Source organism: Poeciliopsis prolifica, unplaced genomic scaffold (assembly GCF_027474105.1).
Source record: "Poeciliopsis prolifica strain line A6 unplaced genomic scaffold, Auburn_PproV2 SCAFFOLD018, whole genome shotgun sequence".
In the NCBI taxonomy this organism is placed as follows: Eukaryota; Metazoa; Chordata; class Actinopteri; order Cyprinodontiformes; family Poeciliidae; genus Poeciliopsis; species Poeciliopsis prolifica.
The window spans coordinates 9945693-9972140 of NW_026562393.1; the positions used below are offsets into that span (position 1 = coordinate 9945693).

General features: G+C 36.3%; 1 protein-coding gene across 2 annotated transcripts in view; it reads left to right on the plus strand.

Moving 5' to 3' along the window:
• LOC129368233 (zinc finger protein 385B-like) overlaps positions 1-26448 on the plus strand; it is a 64322-nt gene that overhangs the window by 21272 nt on the left and 16602 nt on the right. The window contains exon 2 of one of the 2 annotated variants that reach the window (XM_055043119.1): positions 9446-9721. In XM_055043119.1, coding sequence (XP_054899094.1) covers positions 9446-9721 — 276 coding nt within the window. Of the gene's footprint in view, positions 1-9445; positions 9722-17841; positions 18098-26448 lie in introns of those variants that run through there. The other variant, XM_055043120.1, reaches the window with a different exon arrangement.

A 26448-nucleotide genomic window follows, 5' to 3' on the forward strand; every position in this document is an offset into this window, starting at 1 on the left:
ACACTTTCAGCATCTACAAATAAAAAACAGTGTTTTTTTTCATGTAGAAAACAATAGGATGCATCTATCTTTCTTTGTTGGTGTGTTTAGCCGTTCAATTTTTGAAAATGTTTACTTTTATTTTCTCAAAGACGGTAGACACAACTAAACGTAGCTCAAGTTTAAGTTTGTGTTTAATTTGAGAAATCACAAACTTAAATATGACAAAAAGCAGACTGGTCAGATGAACCTGTAACACACATCAATAAATTAGTAAAATTTTTGATGGTTTACAATCTAAAATGTATTATTTAAAAAAATTAATTTGTATTTGTTTTTATTTTCCCCAACCATAACTGTGCATAATAACTCTGCATATTTTTATATAACACCGATTATCTCTGAAACTAAACTTCAGGATAAGACTTTTAAAAATGGGCATCAATAAATTGGATATAACTTGGGTTTAGAGACCGTCTCGGATGTTAAAAGTCTCTCTGTGGCTGTTAGGCGACACTGCGCAGCATTTTGCCAAGGAGATGGCATGCCGGGCTGCCTTGTCTGCAGCAGCCTCCAGACACATCAGTGATGGTGACAGTTGATTGGCTGCAACTCCTCCTATCTGTCTGTAGCACTCGTTCCCTGTGAACAACAACAGACAGACTCACAACTCTGATCAAGACACCCACTACATGTCTCTGTGTGTGCGTGTGTGTGTGTGCATTGTTTGTCAGTGTCGAAACAGTGTTTGAGTGAACGTGCATCTGTGGAAGCTTAAAGTCAGGCCCCCTGATGGTTAGGAACAGTTTTACAGTTCACTGTTTCTGTGATTTTTTGATTTTTTTTTATCAGGAAACAAATGTAAGTGCAATGTCACTAAAGTGGGAGCGTATGGATCTTTCTGTGTCTTCTCAGATATGTACCAGCCAATCTAATTAAAGAGCTGGCATGTCAGAAACCTGCTCTGCCTCTTTGTTTAACATTGGGGCTAATCTCTTGCTACATTAGGTGTGGGGGCTGGTCTGCGTGGATGTGTGAGTGTTTGGGAATCCTGCCAAACCATCTCAGAAAACCATGTGTTTCATGTTTTACCTCACTTAGAGCCGTTTAACATTTTATGTTGCTAATATTTCCATTGATCTTTGTGTTTTGTACCTAATTTGTCAGCAAAATGTGTAGTGCACTAGAAAATTATGTTATGTCGCAGTGCACTGATTGCAGTTTTTTGGAAAATTGGAAAGCACTGATTTTTTAAAAGGCCTGAGCTGCTGCTTCCGATTTTGGTCGATACTTTTTTATTTTAGGCTGAAATGTCAACAAACTGAGTTGGTCAGTCAAACCTCTCCAACAGCAGAGCAGAAGAGGACAGAGGTAGATTTTTAGACATTTGCTGAGGTAGATAAAATCAGCTTCACATGGAAGTGTCGGCTGATCGCCAATGTCCCAAAATTAAGGAAACTGGCGCCAATAAAACTGTTTTCCAGGCAGGAACAATCAAGTAACTTTGTTATCTTCAGACCTCATCATTTCTTTTACTGCATTCACTATATTTGGCCAAGTTTAATAAAGATGGTTTTGCCCAATTTTGCTTTTGTGCGAACATTAAATGTTTGTGGCTTTGTTTACAATAAAATTGAAACAAAAAGTTAGTGGAAAATATACACACTGTATTGTGCCCAATAAAGCCTATTTTATTTTATTTTAGTTTAGTTTATTTTGGTGGAAAAAAAATAATCAAAATACACAAAGAGTTTGCTGTTTTGGTAGCCATGCTAAATTCACCAGTTGCTAAAATAGGACAGTTTTGTTGCTTTTGTTTTAAATCTATTTTTGTTTGTGTATAACTTTTATTCTTTTGTTACACAATATTATGTAAAGTCAAACTCAAAATGTAAATTCAGTTTAATGAGTTTTTTGTTCTAAATGATTAAAAACCGTGTTGTATTTTGAAACGTTCATTTATTTCAGTACACCATTTCAAAAGATATTGTTTTTCACTTTCATTTAAGATCTGAATATTCTTTCAGACCGATTAAAAAGTGCTACGTTCAATAAAAACTGTTTCATTTAGTTGGTTTAGGAGATACAAGGGACTAAAATCATTTTCATGGTGAATGAGGAGAAAAGGTGGCATTAAAGACATTTATTTCCATCCGTATCTCGGCTTGTTTCTGTACAAACAATCAGTCACATAAACAGGGGAAAACTGGGATTGAGAAAAGACAGCTCTACAATTTCACCAAAAAGAGTACAAATATTATTATTTATTGACGATCTGAGTTCAAAACTATCATCACACCCACTGCGATACCTCTCCAAGGTATCCTACATGGTTTCCTCTCTGTTTACGTGTCAAACACATGCAACCCTCTAAATACTTGACTAAACACTAACCGTGCTTAAGTATTACATCATCAATCAAATCAGCACACTTATATCAATCGGTCCCTCCAGTTTTTTGAAAATTATCGTAAAAATTGAACAATAAATTCCAGTACATATGTTGTTGATTTTTCTCAAAAATTGTCAAAAACTTTCTTTCTTGTACTTAACAGCTGCCTCAGTCTTCAATTAATGTTTGATTATTGTCCATAACCTATACAGTGAGTAATAAAAGGTCACATTTACTATTATAAATAAGCACCAATATTTCCAAATCAGTGCCACAAATACTTTGATTGCAAAAAAAATAATAATAAATCACAAAAAGTATCATAAAATCCTGGAGGAACTGAAAAGATGTTCAGTAATACTATGTAATTTGAATGATTCATAGATATTTTAACAGTTTGTGAACAGGCTTTATCAATAGATTCTGGCACAGTCGGCCCTATAACAGCATTCATGATCTTGATTTTGGCCCAAAACGAAAATGAGTTTGACACCACTGATCTACACGTTCGCTTTAACGTTTCGTTCAACATTAAGTCCATGCGGAGTGTCGCTGCCCCATGCTTCCGGTTCCACTTCCAGGGAAGCAGAGTCTAAAAATATTCACAGTCTAAACAGCTCCCACTCACTTACCTAACACTGTGAATCACTGCATTATATTAGTTCAACATTTTGCACATGACCTTGTCTAGCGACACAGAGGACCACTCATACTGTGGGCTTCTGTGTAACAACACAGCGCTGTGTTCTGCTCATTTCTTAAAGTGTGTTATTGTGAGGGTCAGGGCGTTTGAGCACCCTGTTGGTGTGCGTCTCCCAGTCCAGCACATTTATATTCCACTGAGCCGTCCAGGTGAGTCACGCATCTCATAGGGATCCTTTAAGTAGAAGAGCTCCCTTTTAAACGTGCATAATTATGTAAGTATTTAATTCATTTATAATAAAATTAAAAATATTTATCTCATACGAATGCTTCTTGCGTATTTATTTTTTGAAGTCCTGTCATGTTTTATTATTTTGCACATTTTATGTGGTTCGTAACTCGTCTATGTTCGTCCAGTAGGTTGACTTCACAACAGACAAATTCAGGTTCTTTGAATTCACTTTAACAAAACAGGAAGTCATGTTTGTTAACATCAATCCAGCAGCTTCTGCACCTATTCATTAAATAAGATATAATAAATAACTGCTGCTACAGTTAGCATCAGAATTACCTAAATGTTATGGTAATTCTGATGTGCCCTGGTTTCTACATGCAGACTGAAAACAGTGTTAAGTCTTCAAGAATGTCCTCTTTGTAAAATAAACATGTGAAATTGTTTTGTTAGCTAAACAAATGGAAATATAACCTCCTAAAAACTGTGCAAGTTTAGTTTTATGAGTCTTGTGTGCAAATTCAGTTTGGGTATCAATATGGTGATACTTTTGTTAAACTCTATTTAAAATATGTTTGTTGAAGCTGAATTTATTTCTATTTAAAATGGCAACTTTAATCAATAATTCAATCTTACTGTGCAACCTGAAAGATGTGAAAAAGTAAGTGCACCGTTACAGATTCATTCTGATTTGTGCTCCATAATCAAGTACATTTCAATGTCAGGTAAAAATGACTGAGGAAAGTTGTTAATTCACGAGTTGAACGATTGACCACTTTTCTACGCCCGATTACTCCCAGACCTCATAAAAACAGAAACCACTTCATAGATCGAGTTCTTGTTTTGCTTAAAAGATGTACTATGTCTTACTGATTGCTTGCGTTAATGGCCTATTAAAAACATTAAACAAATAAAATCCAGATTTATTGGCAAAATGTTGACCAGCTCAGTCTCAATTGCACTTTTATTTTATGTGATCTATAATCTGCTGTTATTAATTTATCATATTTAGCACCAAGAGTGTACAGCATGTTTTCTTTTTAAATAATGAAGTGTAATTATCATTCCTTTACAACTCTTCCTAGACTTATCCGTGTTTTCTGGTCTGCTCTGCAAAAGAATGGCCGGTTTTTCTTCTTCTTCTGCACAAATTGCAGCATAATTGACCTGCACTTTCCGTAGAAATTGTTTAGCGATTTTCACAGAGGATGTCGGGGTTGCCTAGCAGCGCAGCTGTAGGCGAACTGTAATTTGCTTGTTCAGTTTTTATTTTGAGGACCGACAGCCAGGAAGAAAACACTGTTCCGGGATCCCTGGTGCTTCCTCTGAAATCCGCTCTCTCGTCGCTCTGTGTGCGAGTTCTGACTTCTATTCCTCCACGGCCCCGTCTTTCCACTGCCGCTGTCTCTCGTTGATGTAATGGAATAGTGTGGACAGGTGTTGTGGAGTGGGGACTCTTGTCTAATGCCACTTCTCAGAGAGCACACGTTTGTGCCAAAACCTCCTGTCTGCAGCAGCCTTGCATATGGGCAAATTTTCCAGGAAGTTTCCTTGATGGCAGCTGGGCTCTGACGGTCCGGGAGGATTAAAAGCCTGCTGGGGCGTGGGATTTGTTTTGTCTTGATTGTCAAAGGCGGGTCTAAAACGAGGACTTGGTTCTCTGAAGGATATTCATAGGACACCTTGTAGTTATATGTGGCTGTTAAAGGTTCGGCAGCGTTTGGTTGTATGGAGACAGGGGGCCAGAGTGTGGGGCTCAGCAGCAACAACAACAAAAAAACAGATCTACTGTTACATATAATTAAGCAGCTATAAATAGAGAGGTGTCATCCAGAGCTGTGAGCCGCTGTAGAAAGTCCAAGACAATAATTCACATGCTGACTGAGTGATTTTACTTTTATATTCTCTCAGAATTTGGTTCAAATTTGATATTTTGTTCCTTTTGTTTACACTGTATAAACACAAAATCATACAAAGTATTTTTGCTCTGGATTTTAGTGTAAATATCACTTTAAATTACAGCTGTGTTCATAATCGGTTAGTCTGACAGTCACAAAACAATAATAATAATAATGATAATACATAATACAGACCTTTGGGCACTTAAATAACTTAGAAACATCATAATAAAGCTGATTTTGATTGTTCAAAAACAATCAGGATCAGCTTTATTCACAAAATTTTTTCACAAAAACAAGGAATTTGTTTTCAGTTCCACTTTGAAAGTTTAAACAGTTTGTGTCCAGGATGTGTGGGGTCTGCAGAGATGTTTCCTGACCTTTTCCAGACCCCAGATCTGTGAGAAGGTCAGCCCTGATGATCCTCTGTGCATTATCCTACCGAACAAGGATTAAAGAAATTAATTTTTGATCAATTTATTGCAAAAGTACTTTTTCTTAGGACTGTTTGCCACCTTGATGACATTTCATTCATTACTGTGTAAATGAGTATCAGCTGAAGTGAGTGTCGCCTGCTGTGTGATGCTGTCTTGTCTGACCAGGGAGCTTCAGACAGGCTGATGAGTGACGGTATTTGAAGAGCTGCAGGGATCCGATAAGTTGACCATTAAAATAACCAGAGATACTGAGTTGTTGGATAAACTTACTCAAAGAGGTGACATCTGAGGTTTGACTATGTCTTTCAATTTATAAATGATTTTTTTTTTACATAAACATAAGCATACACTCACTGAAATGTGCTTTTGATCGTATTGTCCATCAGTTTTCAAAATGGCTGACATTGGAGTGTTGGGAATATTATTTCAGAAGATGTTTGAAATATTTTCTATTTTGTTTTTGGAACATCCAGTTTGTCCAATTTTCAACCATCAGCTTTCTTATTCCACCTTCTTGGCTGTGTGCCAGCGACAGCAGAACAGTCCCACAGTATGACGGTGCCACTGCCATGCTGAACATTCGTTTTAAAAGCTCAACAGTTAAATTTTTAACTCTACTTTTCTCCAGAGAAGTGTGCTTCTCTTGTTACAATGATGATATAACTTTCATTTTAATTCTTACATAACTTAGATTTTTTGTTTTCTTTTTGGTATTGTTTATGAAAAACCTGCTGTTTATCCCCATTGTTACTACTTTATATTTAGATGTAACATTTCACAGATTTTGGATGAGATCCATCTTTAGGAGAAAGTATTAATTCAAACTGAAAACGTTCTGCTAAAACACCACAATTTCACAAGTACAATAAAAGTTTTTCAATTTTGATAATTGAAAACCCTCAGTAACTTAATTTGTGAATATTATTGTTATATATTATATGAATGGTAAATTTGAAAAAAAAAAAGTATCATACTGCAAAAACACAAAATCTTACCAAGTATTTCTTAGTTTCTAGTGCAAATATCTTGAAATAAGACAAAACTAACAACTTTTAGTAAGAAATATGAGCTTGTTTGTTGAAAGCTCGTTCGTTTTTTCCACATATCTTGCTGAAAATTTGCTTTTAAATTGCATTTTGTCTTAATTTCAGATGTAATAAGATATTTGCACTAGAAACTAGGCAAAAAAATATTTGGTAAGATGTTGGAATTTTCTCAGTAGAAATGAATGTACCGCAGGCAAATAAATAGCTGTGCTAATTTAATATGAAAGTTTTCAGTGTGCAGTATCAGCTGCAGGTGGCTGGTTCTGCCAGATGTATTTAATTTAAATTTAATTTATGCAGTTAAATTTAAACTTATTTAATTATTTGATTTGTATTTAATTTGCCTCTTAATAAAGTATTTTTGCATCTAGACGTCCCTCTCTGCGTCCATCCTGTCCACACAGAGAACTGGTTTGATGCCAGACCGGCAGCCTGCAGGCCAGCAGCGACCAGCAGCTGCTGGCCTGCAGGCAACCTGTTAAATGTTGCTTTTTATTAGTGCCGCCGGTGCCAGCTCCAGCTGACTGCATGAGGAGGAGGAGTGAATGGAGCAGCTCCAGTTATTTATGTGCTGCGAGGTTTACACACTAACTGTTGGTGTTGGAGCACGTTGTTAAATATCAGCAAACACGACCGTCTGACTCCAGGCATTAAAAATCAGCTGGTCAGCATGTTTGAACCCAAATCGGTTTCTAATATATCATATAAAATGTCCCTGATTGTGAAATAAACATTTTTTAGAAGCTGACATGTTAGTTTGCTGGTCAGACCATTTCTTACATTTTAAAAATCAATAATTAGCTAATCAATTAATTGCATAATAAATTAAAACAAACTCAAATCATTTCCATTGGTCTGATTTATCATTTATTCCTTCTATTAAAAACTGGAGGATAAAAGTTTTCAGTTTGGTGCTTTGGTCTCAACCTGCCCTATTTTTAAGGACAAATTTGTTTACCCAGGCTGCAAAATTCATTTTATTTGTTTATTTATTTTGGATATTTAAAATGTCTCCAGTAATGCAATAACATAATATTTTCTTGCATTATTATCTTTGCCATTATCGTTACATTTTATAAAAATGGTCTCAAAACAGCAATATTATCATTTATTGCAATAAATTCTGGAACGATTTATCATCCAGGAGAATTTGTCATTGTGACAGGCCTAAAAACAAATATTTTTTTATTCCACTGAATAGTTATCAGATTAAACCCAATTTCTCCCCTAAATATTCCAAAATTGTGAGGCTATTCTGCTTCAATCCAACATTAATGAGTTTTAAGGCATTTTGTGCATCTTCTGCAGGGTTGCCTGGCTTTGATAAGCGGCGTTGTGTTATTTAAACCTTTCATTTTGTGCAGAAATGCGGTTATCATCCCCAGCAGCAGTCGCTCATGTCCCCACCTATCAGACTGCCAGGGCTTGATTCAGATAATTGTGATGATGTGCTGCGACTTTGAAGTCCGTGTCGCTGGTTGGGGGCTGATGAATTCCAACAAACACATTTACATTCTGCTTTCATCTCGACACGAAGCCGAATTTCCAGAGCTGCTAACGTTTTGGTGGCTCCGGGATGCGGTGGGGCGGGGGGAGCATGGAGAAGCCAGGGGATAAAATGTCCAACATGAGTACTTAATTGATTCCATTATCATATGAACAGAAGCAAAACAAAGAATTCAGTCAGACTTTGGGTGACATTTCTGCATTTAGAGCACAGCGGGTGTTTAGCTGCAGCTTGATTTATGCTGTCAGCGTGCCATAATTGCTCAGCCATTACAGGTAGTGAAGCTGCATGTTTTCACTAAGAAAATCAGCTTTTATTATAAATACAGAAATGTTGGAACGATGTACTTCTGTCTGACTCTTAAGATGTTTGACACATTCATCTGGAGTTTGGCATATTTTTGTCAGCGTAAAGTCTGGAGATAAATAAACAAAGTGGCCTTTGTATGCCTGCAAAATCTCATTCAGCTACTATTGAATATGTAAAAACAGGAAACTGTGCGACTCTGTTGCCCCCTTGTGGACGATTCAACAGCTTACATACAGTTCCTATTCATACTTCCTGAACCTTCCCTCATTTTGTCATGTTATAGCCACAAACTTCAATGTATTTTATTGGGATTTTAAGTATTTGACCAACACAAAGTAGTGCACAATACTGGGAATGTTTTCAAAGACTTTACATGCAAAAATGCTTTTGTAATTATTCACTAATCTAGTAGAGTCCACCTCTGCCTAAATGATTTTCAAAACTAAGGAGAATAGCAGACAAGCTAGAGATAATGCGGACAACTTTAAATCAGGATCAGGTTTTGAGTGCTGGATAGTTTAACATTTGTACTAAATTAGATTTTTCCTCACTTTTCAATAAAAAATACATAACACATAGCTTTAAAAATATCTTAAAAATTGCCTTATTATTTGTTATTGGGGTTGACCTGAATTCAGTGTCAAAATGAAGAAAAACCAAACAAGATGGTGGTTCTGTGTCGGTCAACATCATCCTGTAAACCTAAAAAAATGCACATTTTCCAGAAACATAAAATTCAACTTAATAATAAAATTAATTTTATTGATTAATTCAATCTGGTAGAGGCAAACTGTAAAAGTTGATTTATGATTGACTCAGGTGACCTGAAGAAGAAATGCACTCCACACTTTTCAGATTATTAGAAAACTAAACCATTTATTATGCTATTCCCCTTCATAGTTATGCACTGGCTTGTATTTGTGTATCACATATGATCACCAATGATAAATTTGTGAAATATTTCACCAGGTGTGAAAACTTTTGCAATTCATTCTCATTCTAGATATTATGAAACGGCCAAAGAAAAACGAGTGGGTGGACAACAACCTTCCCACCAAAAGAAAGGACGGCCAGGAGGAAGGCGAAGAGGAGAATGAAAGGGTGAGGAGGGTCAGGGTTGCATTTAAGGCCAAGCGGGAGCGTCGGCAGGGTAGCAGCAGCGCCACCATGTGCCAGGTGTGCAGCATAAGGCTAAACTCCAGCGCGCAGGCGCAGATCCACTACAGAGGCAAGACGCATCAGAGGAGGCTTCGGCGACTGGCGAAAGCTGTCAGCGCAGGTAGGAGCACAGCAAGAGGTCAACATGCTTGTTTTTAGAAATCTTTGATGTTTGTTAGCATATTGGGGGCTGCTGGTCATCAACACGTCTCAGTACACATTCACTTTAGATTGCTTAATACCTGCTTTTATAATTTATTTGTTTAACGACTTTGTTTGCTTATAAATCTCTGCTTGTGTGTCAACAGCTATTTCTATTCTTGATTTAATCAGAAAATAAATACATCTGATAGAAATGGGTGTGGAGTTTTATGTTTAATAATGCAGAAGTGGATTTTTATTTCTGGCACAGCAACTGAAGACCATTTATCTTTTATTAAGCTTCTAAATTAAAAATAGCTCTAAAATATTAGTTAGTAATAGAACAACTTCTTCTTTAGTAAAGAACGACTTCTTCTTTTATTTCTATGTATTTAACGTCATTGGAAAGCTTTGGATCCACACTTTGAAAACCTGTAAATAACTGAAAACTTGTAGACTTGTTCATTGTGTTCATTAGGCATGCCTCCGCAGAGTTGTTGCATGTCAGGTAAAACTTTCTGCAGTGAAACATCTACGCAAAAGTTGCAGTCTTTTCTAATAAAGCACCCGAAATTATGAGATGAGCAACATGTTGGGTTTTGTCAACTTGGACAGAAAATCTCATATCTTTGTGTTTGTTTGACATCACTCACGTTGGCTTGAAATGACCACAGTTTAATCATCAACTGCTCCATCCTCAACGAAAACGTTATGAACTTTGACAAAATGTTATTTACTGCAGGGCTGTTGTGTCATCAGCGCTTCTTCTGCTGGGATCTGATTTATTGTATTCAGTTCAATACAGGGTTTGCTTACTGAAAAATGACCGGCATGTAGAAAAATGGCATAAAATTCATATCGTGGAAAATATTGTGATGTATGGCAGTCACAATATACAATCCAGGGAGATTGCAAAGTGTGCTTTTACGAGTTTTTTCTTTTCTTTTCTTCTTTTTTTTTTTTTTTGTGGTTTTGGAAAGAACGTCATCCCGCCTCACGGCGCTTCCTCGCTGTCTGACCGTGGCATCTGCTGCACTCCTCCTGAGCATCACACTAAGACTGTGGGAACCGGGAGGGTTAAGAAACAGGGTCCGTTGGACTCAGCAAACTGTACCCCCTACACTAAAACATTTGAAGGTGGCATAACTTGAAAATGAAAGTTCACCTCCTGCCTTGAAATTTATGTCAACAAGAAAATTGTTTATGAAGAAATTAAAGTTTATGAAGTTAATTTAACAAGAGACACATTGTCTAAACATTGCTTTTTAAGTTCATTAATCTTGAAATGTGAGTTTTAACTTAAAGCTGCAGTTTAAACCAAATAATTATTTCACAATATGCAGGAAAATATTTTCTCATTAAAGAGCCATATTTCTGTTTTTTACTCACATTATGAAGTTCAAATAATTACTTATTTTACTTTAGAATATTGAAGTCTTGTTTCAAATTGCATGAACAAAATTTATGATCTGATAATAACTTTTTATTAAATATCACAATGAATTCAACTGAGAAACATTTAGTGTGAACAGGACATTAAAATAAACATTTTAATAACACAAGAGTCAGATCAATGTAACGCACTTCCATCTCAGGATACAAAAACATGCCGCTAAGCATTCTGGGAAATAATTCCCACTCCTGTCTTCTTCTTCTTTCAGTTTTTTAAGTGCTAACCTAAAAACTGCAGTTCATTCAACTCTTGGCGTTTTTGACAAAAGTAATAAAACGATAACACAACTTACTGTTTATCTTTCACAAACTCACTCATTTAGGTTCAAAACCTAAAACTCTCAATTTATTTGACTTAAAGAATAGAAGGTAGTTGACACAACTAAATGCGGCTCAAATGTTTTACAGTGTACGCATCCCAGCGGGGTCCCACTGACTCTGCATGCGCTTTTTCCCTTCACTTCCCCACTGTCTGACCGTGACATCTGCTGCACTCCACTTGAGCATTGTGCTAATCGTGCTAAGACCGAGGGAGGCTAAACCTGAACCAGGTCCAGATCATTTACTTTCTGCGCCTGTCTTTTTACTGATCTCTTACACGCTGCTTCCTGATGCTGGATGGTTACATCATCAACAAGCATTGCTGTGGTTGGCCGGTGGATTGCAGATCTTTATCGTAGGCCAAATTTCTATCGTTTCTTCCTATACCGGATGTGTCACTCATTCCTACTGGTTTGTTGCTTATCTTGTTCTGAAATTAGAACTACTTCTTTTCACGGATTAACTTGTGCAAACTTGCATTACATTGTAAAATATTACAACTTGAGCCACAAAACTGGAAGACATTTTTTGAAAGTTTTTATATGTTAACTTTTGCAAACCATTATTGCATGCTAAGAATGTAGCCGCTGCTCCAAACAAGCTTTTTCTGAGCACCTGCTCTGTTGAAGCATCATTAATCACCTCCCGTCAGAAACATCTGTGTCACTCTGCATCTCCAACTGGGTTGATCAAATCTGCATTTGGGAAAGTAAAGGAGTCTAATGAACAACTGGCCGGTAAAATGCCGCTTTTCTAACGCTGATTTATGATGCTGTCTATTGCTGGTGGCTTGGTGCACTTATTTAGCTGTTTGAGTTTCACACAGCACAAAAGATTAAATAAATTTAAATCTACTGGTGACTTTCTCCCTTATTTGAACCTTATTTTGTCATCATGATCACATTATTGACTTTTTCTGTGTCAGATAATGGCCTTTTGCAGATCATCAGTCATACTTAGCCTGCCGGACTGATTCCTTTCTAATGGTGAGATGGGCAAAATATTGAGCATGCTTCTCCATGCATATGCCTGTGTTTGAATATGTTACTCACTGAAAGCTTTTTATGGAAACAACTTGTATTTTTATAATAAACAAGACTTTTAACTTCTAATTTAAATGCAAAATATCAATACTGGATGCAATCAAAACTAAGATAATAGTCACAATATGGTTAGTATAACAGAACAAATAGTCTGCACCTTTTAGAGTTGTTTTTGAAAAACATTTTGAATTGCATCCTTTTTGTAATTTCTGTTGGTATAACTTACAAAATATATTGAAACTTGTGTTTGTAACGTGACAAAAATGCAGAAAAGTCGTCCATCCTGTTGGTCAGTGACTAAAAGAAATGAAGCTATAACATTTCTAATGAAGCAAACAGGAAGCAGGAAGATCCTTTTTGATGTAAAATGCATCTTCCTAAATAATCAAATAAAAATATATATAGATGTAGTTTACATTTTATTTTTTAAAGCTTAATTGTGATTGTGGCACTAGTGGAGTGAGTTTAATGCATTAATTAATACGACAGAATCCTGCTAAATTCATGCACCAAAACTAAACATTGTACTTGAATTAAGCAGCTGGCTGCAATTAAATAGACCTTTTTTTCCATTTTGACAATAAATGTAGAACACATTATAATTAAAGTCAATAAAAATAACTTCCAGACTCCTTATGTTACTAAATATCTACATTTAAAAATGTAGATGCAGATGAAGGTCACTTTTTAACAACCGATTCTGAAATTCAGTCAATTTGAGCTTGGAATAAATTATTGCTTCCTTTACAGATATATCATGTGCAGTAAGTACTAAATTATAATATTTCTGCATGGATTGCTGAAATCCCATGTGAAGTCAGGGTTTCCCTCAGTGTATTATAAGCCTGGCGGGCTACCAGGCTTTACTTGTGCCCCCACCAGGCTTACCGTTGCTTATTTATTTAAAATATTTACATTTTTAAAAACTTTATAGTTGGTATTCAGGTATTAATCTTCCAGTCTTTCAATAACACATAATAATCAAGTGATATCTTCAAATTTCCTGTCAACTTTAAACATTTTTTAACTCAAAAACACAACGGGCAGCTGGATGAATGACTGCCGTAGTACCCAACCACCAGGCTTGTCAAGTTTTCTGGGGGAAATCTTGGAAGTAACAAGTATTTTATTAGGCTTTTTATATGTTATTTTTATCAAACCAACAGAAAGTTTGTGTGTTAACTTTTTGATGTTGTGGTGGGAAAAGATTTAGCAACGTAAAAACCTCCAAATAAGGCACATTACTTTTCTGAGGCGGCCACTGTCTCTGCTGCTTATTTAACAGCTAAGAAGAAAAAAGGGGACAAGCCAAGTCAATTAAGGTGACTGTTAGTATAATTCAGACTGTGCAGCAATGAAACATCTAATAATCCTTGTTCCCTCCAATCCCTTCTCACAGCTGAACCAGCTTTCCTGGGTTTTTTTCAGCTTCTTCAAGTGATTGCACAAATGAAAAGAGATTTTAATAGACTGTTCTCACTGGGGGCCTTTTGAAAAGGGAATGGAGCAAATCACTTATCACCGTTCTGCTGAAGAACAGAGCAGAGGCGAGGAATCCTTTCAAATCACGATTATGTTTTTTTTCTTTATTTAGGTTTTGTGTCTGGATTGGTGGATTTAAAACTGCAGGAAAGTAAAGAAATATTAAGATGTAATCTCTCGGTTGTGCTCCATTTCATGTTAATCTGCCAGAATCGTATCATGTGGGTTTCATACCCTACTAACCCCACTGTCTGTTCGACATTTTCAGCCCACCTAATCTGTCTGAACTAAAAAACTCTGAGCTGCACAGTGTCTGATTTGGCTTTTACTGTGGATCTCCTGTCTGTGACCTTATTTTTATTGTTGCCTTGCAGTGAGAAGGTTCTGGGTTTGAATCCCCGCCTTGTGTCTTTCTGCATGGAGTCTGCATGCATGGCTTCCTGTAAGACCGTGCCTGTGGGCAAAGACATTGGGTGGACAGATAAAAATAGGGATTCATGTGAAATCAAGCATCACTTCCACTTTCAAAAGGTCATGCTTACATGTGTTGCATCTGTGATCTAGATCTATTTTCTACTATTCTTCCCTCATCTGTGAAGAACCTTGGTGTGATGTTTGACAGAAATTTTTAATTCAACATCCCGGAGGTCAAGCTTCCACCAATGAAGACTTATAGCCAAGGTCAAAGGCTGTCATAGTCTCATGGATCTGGCCCTTGTATTAACATGGTTCGTTTATTGTAATTCACTCTGATTCATTCATTATCTGCAACTAATCAGCCTGTTTTCTTACTGGTAAGAGGAAGCATGAACACATATCACTAATACCAGCGCCCTGTTGGATTCATTTTCAATCCCTGTTGGTTTGTAAGGGTGCTTTTACACTTGATAGTTTGTTAGACTTGGTTTATTGGCTACCAAAATTGCAATATTTGTTACATTTTCAGCTGGTATGGTTCACTTTCACATTGCATTGTCAAATGAACAGTTGCTGTTCCCCTCCTGGCCTTTGGGGGCAGTGCACCAAGAACCACTGAAGGAAACACCACATAAACCTCTGAAGAAGACATGAGTGCATCTTCTTTCTTTGCAAAACGTAAACACAATGGAATATTGTCAGATTTTAGTGGTTGTAGGAGTTTTTTCTTGCATAACTACAACTAGCATGTTTGTTTTGGTTGTATTTACACATAATACATAACACTCATTTGTTCTTTATTATGTGCATGCACTAACCACTGTTGCTTTGGTCACCTTTGGTTGTTTTTAAAGTCCTTTATAAATAAACTCTAACTTGACTTGATTCACATTTTGTGTCCTGTTGCCACTTAAAGCAGAACTACATCCTCAGATCAACAAATATCATCCCACGTTTACAACACAGTCCGAGAAAAGCTGGTGCAGAACTTCTCCTTTTAGATACTCTGCAAACTTTCCAACCTGAAAATGTTGTTTTTTTGTGAGTTATGACCTTGAACGTTGCTTACATCATATATGGTAATTTTAGCCTGAAAGGGGAAATCAAAGCTTTCTGTCTTCCTTAAATAAAATCTCACTAATGGAACATTTCTTAAAAGTAGCTCTGCTGCAGATGGGCTTAAATGTTTTTCTCAAGGTTGACGGGGTCCTGTAAACTAAAATACATTATTAGAGGTTAGCTGTGGCAAAGAAGAAGCCATTAGGGGCAGAGTTTCCAGAAACATATTTTACAGTCGTCCATCAACCTCTTATATTCCATCCAACAGAGCAGCCATGTTAGAGAGAAAGAGCTTCACAAATTTAGTGCTATTAACTTGTGCACTGTAACAGATTTGCAGCTATGTCAAGATGAGAAATGTCATTGAATGTGCACCACTTAGCTATGCTTATTAGTCAAATAACAGGGGATGTAACAAAGAGATGATAAACCATGACTGCTGCATGAGACAAGGGAAGATTTTAGGAATATTCTCTGGAAAACTAAAAAAGGAAGAATCCAGTTTTTTTTTAAACAACCTTTACAATTTTCACAATTCCAATCTGTTTGATAAATTACTCAGTCCAGGTTTCATCTGCCCCCAAAGAAGGTTATTTCAAAAAGACATATAAATAAGACTGGTGGGGGCACAAGTAAAGCCTGGTGACTCGCCAGGCTTATAATACACTGAGGGAAACCCTGTACCTTTGACATTGTAGAGGCTTCTTCTTAAATATGGTGGTAGCTTCTTGAATGCTACTGTAATTATGTGTTGTTAACCAGATCTCTGGTTGTATAATTGTGCATGAGTTTACTGCCATTTTCACATGAGAGCGTAAACGTTGTGTTGGTTGTTGTGGCCAAAAGAAGCTTATTTGGATTTAGAGTGACAAGCGGTCCTAAAACTTTGGATTTAAACTTCTGCAATAAATTTCAGGTATTTAATCTGCTGTTGCTATATTGAACCCTTTGTTCTTGTAACCTCTTTCTTCCCCCAAAACCTTTAACAAATCTGTAGTTTCCATAAGCAGCATAGCATGTCAGGTGCATGCAGAGTCCACCAACAGCATCTGTGGGGAGTTTTCTAGATTCATGACAAGATAAAAGCTCGATGCGTGTTGCCAACATGTGATCGTTTCGCCTCAAGTCCTTTCTCTGCACCTTCCATTTAAATGCAACAGCCTGAAATCAAGTGTAAAACTGTCAGGATTTGTAGTGTTGTGTTTTCACACCACATTTATTGAAGTGGACAAGGAAAACACGAGCTCTGTGTGAGAGTCCCTGTTAAATCTGTGTAAAAACAATTAATAATCCGACAAAAAATATGTTCAACCTCAAGCTGCACTCTGTTAAAATCTCACTGTTTTCAAAAAGCCTGAAACATTCATAAGTTAATCCTTTGAAAGAAAACATGCATATCTAACTATGTTTTTAAATTCAACAAAATGTCTCCTTACCCTACATTTCAACGGGTGTTTATTTTTCATTATTGTTAGAGCTTGAAATGGGAGAATGATTAACAAGTTATGTTTATTATGCATTATTTTTTGTTGTTGTTTATTTTAGATTCAAACAGAGATCATACTCAATGTGTTTTGGACAAATGATCAGAATTATCAATTATTTATTAGCTTTCCAAAAACAGCAGTAAAAAATAAAATATCTTTTGCAACTTTAAAGAAAAATGCACCTTTTAAAACTACTAAGTAGTAAAATACAAATTCACAAAAATAACTTATTTTCCTTATTTGATTATGAATATTATTATTAAGGTCAACAATAGAGAGCAGCAAGGATTGTTATTATTATGTTTTCAGAAACATTCGTTCTAGACGCTTCATATTAATACAAACTCACAGTAATACAAGGTTAGATTGAAATATATTGTATAATTATACCGATGATGTAGCGAACTAAAATTATTATAGTTCATTTCTGATTAACTTACAACTTTTAGATATTTATATTTCAAAACCAGTGGCACCGTTTTTTTTTAAATCCAGAAACAAAATCTTCTTGAGCTCCTCTTAAAATCTTTTCTGACTAATAGATTTTATCCGTCCTGTGTGATGTAAACTTTCCGACTCTTAATAGCCGTGTGCGAAAAGCAGCAGTACATTCAAAAGAATGAAAACAGATTGAGGTCTATGTTTGGCAAACATGCAGGGAAGGAAACAGCATAGAGTGTCCTTTAGGGAACATGCAGGTGTGAACCGTGAATAGGAACCGTAAGAGGGAAAGAGATTTTGGAGTCTCTTTCTCTCCTCACTCAGTTTCCTCCTCCTTCGCTCTGCCTTATATACTCATACACACTCGCTCTTCAGATTCCCAGCTTCTCTTTCGTCCTTTGCTCACTTCCAGCCCGTCTTGGTTTTTCTGTTCCTGAAAAGAACGAGGAGATCAGCGGAGCATGACACTTTTAATTAAAGCCCATGTGAGTCGCTCTTTTGCAGCGTTTCTGTGGATTGAGGCTAAGACGTGTCACTGACCGAGCAAAGAACGCAGATACAGAAAAAAAAAGTCTTTCTTTACTGGAAGATACTTTTGGTTTTGCTGAACTTTCCTGATTTGAGGAATCCTAAAACACGAGGAGATGCTGCTGGGTAAGAATTTATCGGCTTTACTTCTTTACTGGAAACAAAGAAGCAGATTTCACTCGTAAGGTTTTGAATCTGACTTCTGCCTGCATGCCTGCATGCATGCATGCGAGCGCTCTCCTGTCACTGGATGTTGAGAAACAAAGACTTCACAGCATCATCGCTCAGGGGGAGGTTTGGTCTCCTGACTACCATCTGCCCTAATTCAGCTCCTCCTGCATGCACAACGAGTCCTGTTTGTTTTCCTAATTGACCCCTTTTGATGAAGCCGAGTGTGGAGTTCAGACCGTTTGCAGCGCCGCCGTTCCCAGATGTGTCAAGTCATTTCGGAGCCACGCAAGAACAGCAGCGCCTGATATCATTGCGCACATTGCTGCCAATTATGCCTCTGCCTCCCTGGGGAAATATGCCCAGATTAGCTTGCATAATTGGTGGCTGTTAAAGATAAAAGAGGTGTAGGGACATCAATTTTTGACATCAGTTTGGTTTATGTTTTTGTAATTAAAAGGGCAAATGTTGATTGTATTTTAGAACGTTTCGGTTTAACCCAGCAGATCTGGATTTGCATTGATTTATATATTTTTTCAAGAACAATCAAAAGGTCACTTTAGATAAAACATCTAAAGAAAAGGTTAATGAATACATTTAAATCAAATAGTGGAAAAAAAAAACAGATAAATCTCTAGTTATTTGGAACATTAACTATCAAGTTGCACAATATATCTCAAGTTTATGGTCAGTATCAGTGTGCATACAGACAATGTTGCAAGAGCTGTTTGGTATCTAATACACATTTTGCATGTTGATAAGATATTCAGCCTATTGGATTCTCATTGCAGACACGCAATAAAAATAAATTGCATTATCATGTAGTAACATTTTTAATTCAATGAAATAACCCTTTGCTAAAAGTAAAATAACTCCTTAGAAAATTGTACATAAATTGTTGTATATAAACTGGGCTGTATTTTTTAAACATAAAATAAGTCTTTGCAGTTTTTGTTCTGTTTGTTTCTTATAAAGTAGGATTAGTGGATGTTCTGGTTGTCACATGCATTCATCAAGTACTGGGCTCCACTTAGTAGTTTGATAGTTTCACATTATCGGCTCAAAAATATTGTATTTTTACTTATCAAGTTGTGTTAGTGGCTATTTTTCCTATTATTGGTGACTATATTGCAATATCTATCCATTTAGAACTTTTTGTGGTCACCATCAAGTTCATTAAACATGTTTCCAACAGGAAAACCATTCTCTTGACATGCCATTTGATATACGGTTTAGCTCTACTTTTGTGATTTTGTTAGAATAGTTATTAAAAATACTTTAAAATGTGCAAATGGGTGCTGGAGTAGGCCTGCACTTTGCAGCAATAGGTAGGGAAGGGGAGGTACTGCACGACTCTGTGCACCATACATTGACTGTTAAGAAGACCGTGGTAGGCTCTGAAAGCTAATGTTTTATCTCATTTTTGTGAGGTTGTTGACGTGGATGGAGGAACAGCTCCTTGTAGAACTTGAAGCAGCAATGTTTTGGTTTAAAATCCAATCTGGACCTTCATTCTGGGTTCCCCAGCTTTCTCCCACAGCCCAAAAACATGTGTGTTGGTTGTTAACCCTTAGATACACCAGTATACTGAGGAGATGTGATTTAGTGGTTATACTGAATAGATTACTGTTCATCTCATTATTATTCATTAACATTTCTGGACTAAACCCATAACCAAGCTGTGATATGTTAAATAAATCACGGCTGGATTGGAGCATATTTGAACCAGGACTGGATTAGTAAGGTAATCTTTAGAAGGGTTAGAGAGCCTCCTCTAAAACACTTATTGTAATAGTTCAAACATTAATACACACAGCAGAGGCCGTTTTAACATATCTGCAGAAACTAACGTTCATAGTTTTCCCGTTCTTTGGGGTTCAGCCAATCAGCACTCAGGAAAAATAAATGCGGTTTTTGAAAATGCTAGCCAATAGAGTATCAACCAGCATTTCGGCTTCCTAAGCTGCATTTTCATCCAGATATTTTGGATGTCTCTAAGAAAAAATCTGCAAATAAGCAAGGGTCCACTGTAGTTTATTGTTTTATACATAGTAGTTTTTAGATTGTGACGTCATTGTGATTTCTTTGCCGTTAGAGGAAATGCTTTAAGTTTACTGCAATGCAATCGTGTTCTTCTGTATTGTGTTATCTTCTAAAGTGAAGTGGCTTTTTTTTTCCCTTTAACTAAAACATTCACCCGAACAACTATTGTTGTTTTTAGGGTCTTTAACTTTTGCCACATTTAAGAGGGACTATTTTTACAAACAAAAAAAACTGTAGTGGAGGTACAAAAAATGATGTGCAATATTATGCTTTTGAATGAAAATACACTGAAATGGACCAGAAATACAGGTTAAAATTTCTGAGTTTCTTGAGTATACTGCAGATGTAAATATGTATGTGTGCAAAATACATACAGGTGAATAAAGAAATCTATTCAGAATGGTCTCTGTGAACAGAAACACTGAATCTCGTCTATGTGCCGGCACTGGGCGCTTTCTTCTCCAAATGACATATCAGGAGGATCAAAGGGAAGCAGAGAGAAGATAACAGGAGCGTTTTGCCCGGCGGCCATGCTGCATCTGTCCCCACCGCCATCAAGAGCGTGTTTCGATGTCGCACTGACTCTGTGACATAAATCTCATCTACATTCTGTCTTACATGAGAGAGAAGCTATGAAGATACACCAACAAATTAAATCACATTTACATTTCCAGTAAAGTTAGTGAAGATGATCAGGCTTCTTAGCTTTGCTCTCCTGCTACTGCATAAACAAGAATGCACAACATAAATTGTGTTAGTTTACTTACTATAGTCTAAATAGAGAAGTTTTTGTGGGAGAATTTTTCTGCCATAATTCGAGAACACAGTCTGAAAGCAGGATTTTATGTCTTTTATTCTCAAAACTTGTAATGCTCAAAACTTCAAATATTCACTGTGCTTTCTTAAACCTTTATTCTCGCACTTAAAACTTCTCTGCTCGGATCAAATCTCCGCCTGCAACCTCTCTGCTTGATTGCGAATCATTTTCTGTTCACCTTTGGAACAAAATAGTACTGTCGCCTGGCAACCTCCCAGCCAATAGAATGAAAGTGTTACACTGGGTGCGTTTGTTTCCTTCTAATGGATGTGCCTGTGTGGCTACTACCGATTGTAGCAACTAGATAGATAAATATCAGAACGATGAGGTCGTTGTTTCTCCCTTCATCCAGTGGGGAAATTTCTGTTATCAAAGAATGAGAGTCTGTTCTAATAACTAGAGAAAGATTAGTCTTTGTTTTTATTTTTATTCGAAGGCAAAAGTGTGCGGGGCTCTTCTACTGACTGGGTCTTTGATCACATGACTTTATAGTCACAGCAAAAAGAGCACACCCCAAATCTGAACTTATCTCCATTACCAGGTGGACAACAGCGCCACATCTTTATCCGCTGTCATGCAACTGCTCCTCACCTCGTTGGAGGGAACGATTTTTAGTTGAGACCTGTCGTTGGAAACCCACACCCTACATGTCCGGCAGGAAATGAGAGCTGACAAGGAGTCCAACAGAAACTTCTAGTTCTTCTTTGTCAGTCGCAGGCTCTCTCACACTTACACAACGACACACGTCAAAGAAAGCATTCACATACACAAAAGATAGATAAAATTCAAATGAAATAGTTAAAATCAAATTTTCTATTACTGAGACGCAGGTTGCTACAATCGATAGTAGGCACAGTGATAGAATGAGTCAAAGAAACAAACTCTACAGAGAGATAACACTTGGAGCCATGTTGCTTTAGAAAAATAGCAGAAAACCGTCTCTTGGAAAAAGTAGCAAAAATATGAAGACAACTAAATTTTAAGCTGTTTCTAAATCTTGTTACAAAAATAGAAACAGAAGGCTGTCATGTCAGACTTTTTTGTGAGGTTGAACTTATTCAGTTAGATGCTTTCTCTGGATCAGTTTTTTTTTTTTAATCAATTGGGTTTTTGTAGAAATCTTTTAACCATATTCCTTTGTGACTTGATGGCATCGTTTGGATTTATTGGTGCAGGAAGTTGGCATCATCGGTAATCCCTCTGCTTCGTTATCCAGCAGCGTTAATGATTCATTATTCTGATGGAAAGCTGATGGGTATTTAACAGTGTAGTTTTAATGGCGCCGCTGCTGGTGCCGATCATTTCAGCGCGCTGATGTAATTAGTCTGCTGTACTGACTTAATATTCATTGTCAGTGAGAGTGTTTTATTGCATTTGTACCACAGCAGTACACGGACGCATTGAGTGCAGTTCAGTTCAGCAAATGGATTTTCTACAACAATTTATGTCATAAGATTTTATCCAAGTCTAATTATTCTATCACTATTGGTGATAGGATAAGTCAAAAAACACTTCTTCTTTCTTCCTTTTCTTATTATCGTATTTTATATGCATTGTTTCACAGCAGAAAATTTACTTTCTGTGTTATAGCCCAATTGCAAAAGTATTTATACCCCTTTAACTTTTCCTCATTTTATCAGGTTACAACCGCAAAATCTAATGTATTAATATTTTATTTGAAAGATCAACACATATGTTTAAAGAAATAAAACTATTTTTTATTTTATTTCAAAATGCCTGGCTGTACTTAGCCCCGACGTAGCTCCTCCTCTGGCCGGCTGCTTCCAAACTGATGAGTTTCCATTTCACAGAGCGCAACTTCCCCACTCAGCTCCTTCAGACTAGCCAGCAGCAATTAGCAAACACCTGGTGGAATTTGCTGAATTTGTTATACAAGCTACTTCTCAGTGTGAGACTGGTAAAAAAATTTTGTTAAAATCAATAGAGGAGTGATGTTGTGATGACTTTCTGAAGGGACCGAGTACCAATTTCAGGCCATTAAGCTACATTAATTATTGTAAATTTCTAGCAGCTGTTGGAGTTTGGCTGTTTAACACAAGATAGGAAGTGCAAAGCGTTGGTATTTTACTACATTACAGATTAAAACACCTTTTTTTTTTTAAGAAATATGAATGAAACACTGAAACTAAACAGCTCATAAAACATTAAAATATGTCTGAATCCTTATTAATTAGATATTTGCTTGAACGTAGCTCTCTTAACAGCATTTGACATTTTTTACTAATATTAGGTTTGCTACTCATTCGTTTACATTAATAGATTATTTATATGATTGCTTTTGTTTTTTGCTAGATGTGAGTATTTATTTTTTGTACTTTAATTCACTTTTACCAGCAACTCAAGAGCTTTGTTTTTGATAATGAATAAATTAGAGAATTTCCAATACTAACTTCTGCCGGTTTGTTAAATTGTTAAAAAAAAAAAAAATGAGAAAACGAATACATTTATGTAATGGGTTTAGCCATTTTTGTCAGAGCCCTGAATCTGAATCTGATACAGTCTTTTGGGCTGGCAGCCATATTTACTGCTGAAAGGAGCATCGGGTCAGAAAAGCAGCTAATTACTGAGTTCAGGAGGCGGATAACCCTCGGCACAGACTCTAAATACCAATAAGTGTCTGCTACACATTTGCCTGCGGTTCTGATTGGACTCTTATCAGAGTTTGAACAGATGGTGGCGGCGTATTTTGAGTGCGTTTGATACGGCATGTTAATATGTAAAGTGCAGAGGGTCGCTAATGGAAACACAACAAAAATTGCTCCATTTGTACGAGCCTTGAGCACGGGCTGCAAATGCAGGATTCAGCAGACATTAGTTTTGGTGCAGAACGCTCCACATTACCAACAGAAGGCAGAAACCAAGCCAACATCAAGGCCGGGAAAATATGTGGAAGAATATGACAAATACAGAATGTAAATATATTGGAAATATACTGGACAGCAGCAGCTACAGTCAGGAAACTGTGGATGATTAGGGAATATAATAAGCACCAGATACCAGGAAGCAAGAACTATAAAGAAATATACAGTGGTGCGTAAAGGTGTAGCCCTACCTAATGATATTTTTTTTTCACACTTATGTTTCAGAGAAAAAGATTAAAAATATATATGTATTTGATTGATTAAAGATGCTGTATTATTTTTTTTTTTTACAATGTATTAGCTGTCACCATGTTATGATAGTTTAATATAAGACAAATAATCTGTGAACATATTGGGCTCCTCACATTGTAAAAAAAAAAGAAGAAAGTTTCTAATTCACAGTAAAATAACATCTGCTCTGGTCGGCAGAATTTTATCACAAAATGTTTTGGAAAAAACGTAACACAACTACAACCACAGAATTTTTCAAATCCATATTTGTTTATTCAGGTTTTATAATATTTATGTGCTAAAATTCTGTCAACTACAGAATTATACCTTATAAATGCTGAGTTTACTGTGTCAGCATTTATATGGTAAATTTTTTTATGGTGATTTTTTTACAGTACAATTCCTTAAAATTTTGCCATTTTTATATCGTAAAATTCTGGCATTTATATGGTAAAATTCTGTAGTTGCAGGATTTTACTGTATCTTTACTGTAAAATTCTTTAAAATTTTACCGTATTTTTACAATAAAAGTTTTTAAAATTTTGTTGTATTTTTACATTAGATTTTTTAAATTTTGCTATATTTATACAGTAAAATTGGGGTTTTCATATGGTAAAAATTTGAGGTTGCCAGAATTTCACAGTATCTTTACAGTAAAATGTTGCCATTTTTATAAAGCAAAATTTTGGCATTTATGTCGTAAAATTCTGGCAACCACAGCTGCCGGTAATTTACCTTTTTTTTTTTTTTTTTACAGTGTGCAAGTAGCTTGTTGCTGAAATGTGCTTTACAAATAAATAAACTTAAACTTCTTGCCATCTGAAGTAAAGTAATTCTTCACTACTGATCAAAAATAAAGTTTTCAGCTTTGTGACCTTTGAACCCTTACACCACAGATTGCTTTTAGATGATAGCATATATTCTCCACTGGTTCAATAGCTATCCAATTAATAATCAGATTGCAAATTCTGTTTGTATTTTTACAATTTCAATAAAATGATAAGTGCATTGTAAACTCATTTTTATTTTTCCTTACTTTGTCCTTTATTTGTTTTTTATAAAAATGTTTTTCTAGAACATTCCAAGACCAACTACTGTGACGCTCCTGGAAGGGTAACTGAAAAAAAAATGTAATATGTTTATCATAACAGGACCTAGCAGGACCTTCTATGATCTTCCTGTTATTCAGCAAACATTTAGCCCGTCTGGCCTTCGCCGTGTCCTTTAATTTGTCTTCGACCAGCAAAGACAAGCCCTGAATTTCACCTTGAACAAATGTATTAAAGGTTGTTGGAGCCTGTGGTGAAAATAACCCCACAGTGCTTCAGATGAAAGTAGGACAGATTACGACAGGGAGCCATGATCAGAGCCGCGCGCTGCCCTGCAGGTAGAAACTCTCCTGAAGCTGCCAGCTCTGCCAGCTGCAGCTGTGTGCGTTTAAATAGACACTGTCAGCTAGCAGGAGATTTGGGCTGCTGGCTGCCAGTTGAGGCCTAAATGTACTTTGTCACAATAAGGATGATTTATTTAAAGACCATACAGAGCATAACGGGGGCAGCATTTCAAGCCATGATGGAAATTAGACCTTCACTCCTCATCTTTTTTTTTTTTTCCAGTGGAATGAGCTTATAGCAGAGCTGTCAATAGCAGCTTTAATGGATGCTAATTCATCCACCAGAGCTCATCATAAATGCCTAGCGCTATGCCTGTTGTGTAAGCAATGAATGGCATAATCATTACTGCAAAAGCGCAGTGCACCAAGCACTTATGTTTTATGGCTCAGGAAAGCTGTGCTATTATAGAGACGAAAACGTGCCATTCAGTTTTTATTATTTGACGATGGCTTTTGCTGGCTTAACAGCAAACTGCTGTCAAGAGAAGAGACACCTTTTTACATTAATACACCTGCCTTTGGGTTAGGATTTGATTCTGTTCTACAAAAAGAAATATTATAGTTGTCTGGAAATTAATTAGTTATCACAACTTTATGTCTTGTGGGACTTTACTATGTGACCGAGTCAAGTATTTTTTGTCTCCAGTGTCTTCTACTCATACTCATATTTAATGTGTAACTTTACTATGAACAGAATATACAAATTGTCTTGTATAATAAAGTATTTTCCCTCTTTATTAAGCGCAAATGTCAGCCGTTTTCATGGGTCATTAAAATCTTTATTCAGATTTATGATGCGGTGAGGATGCAGTGTCAACATAACAACCTTTACAGATTTGAACGTATTAGCATATATCATTAAATATATTGCATTAAGCAAGAATCTGAAAGTTGAATGAAGATATACTGTCACAATACTTATAAATAGGATGAGAAATCCACA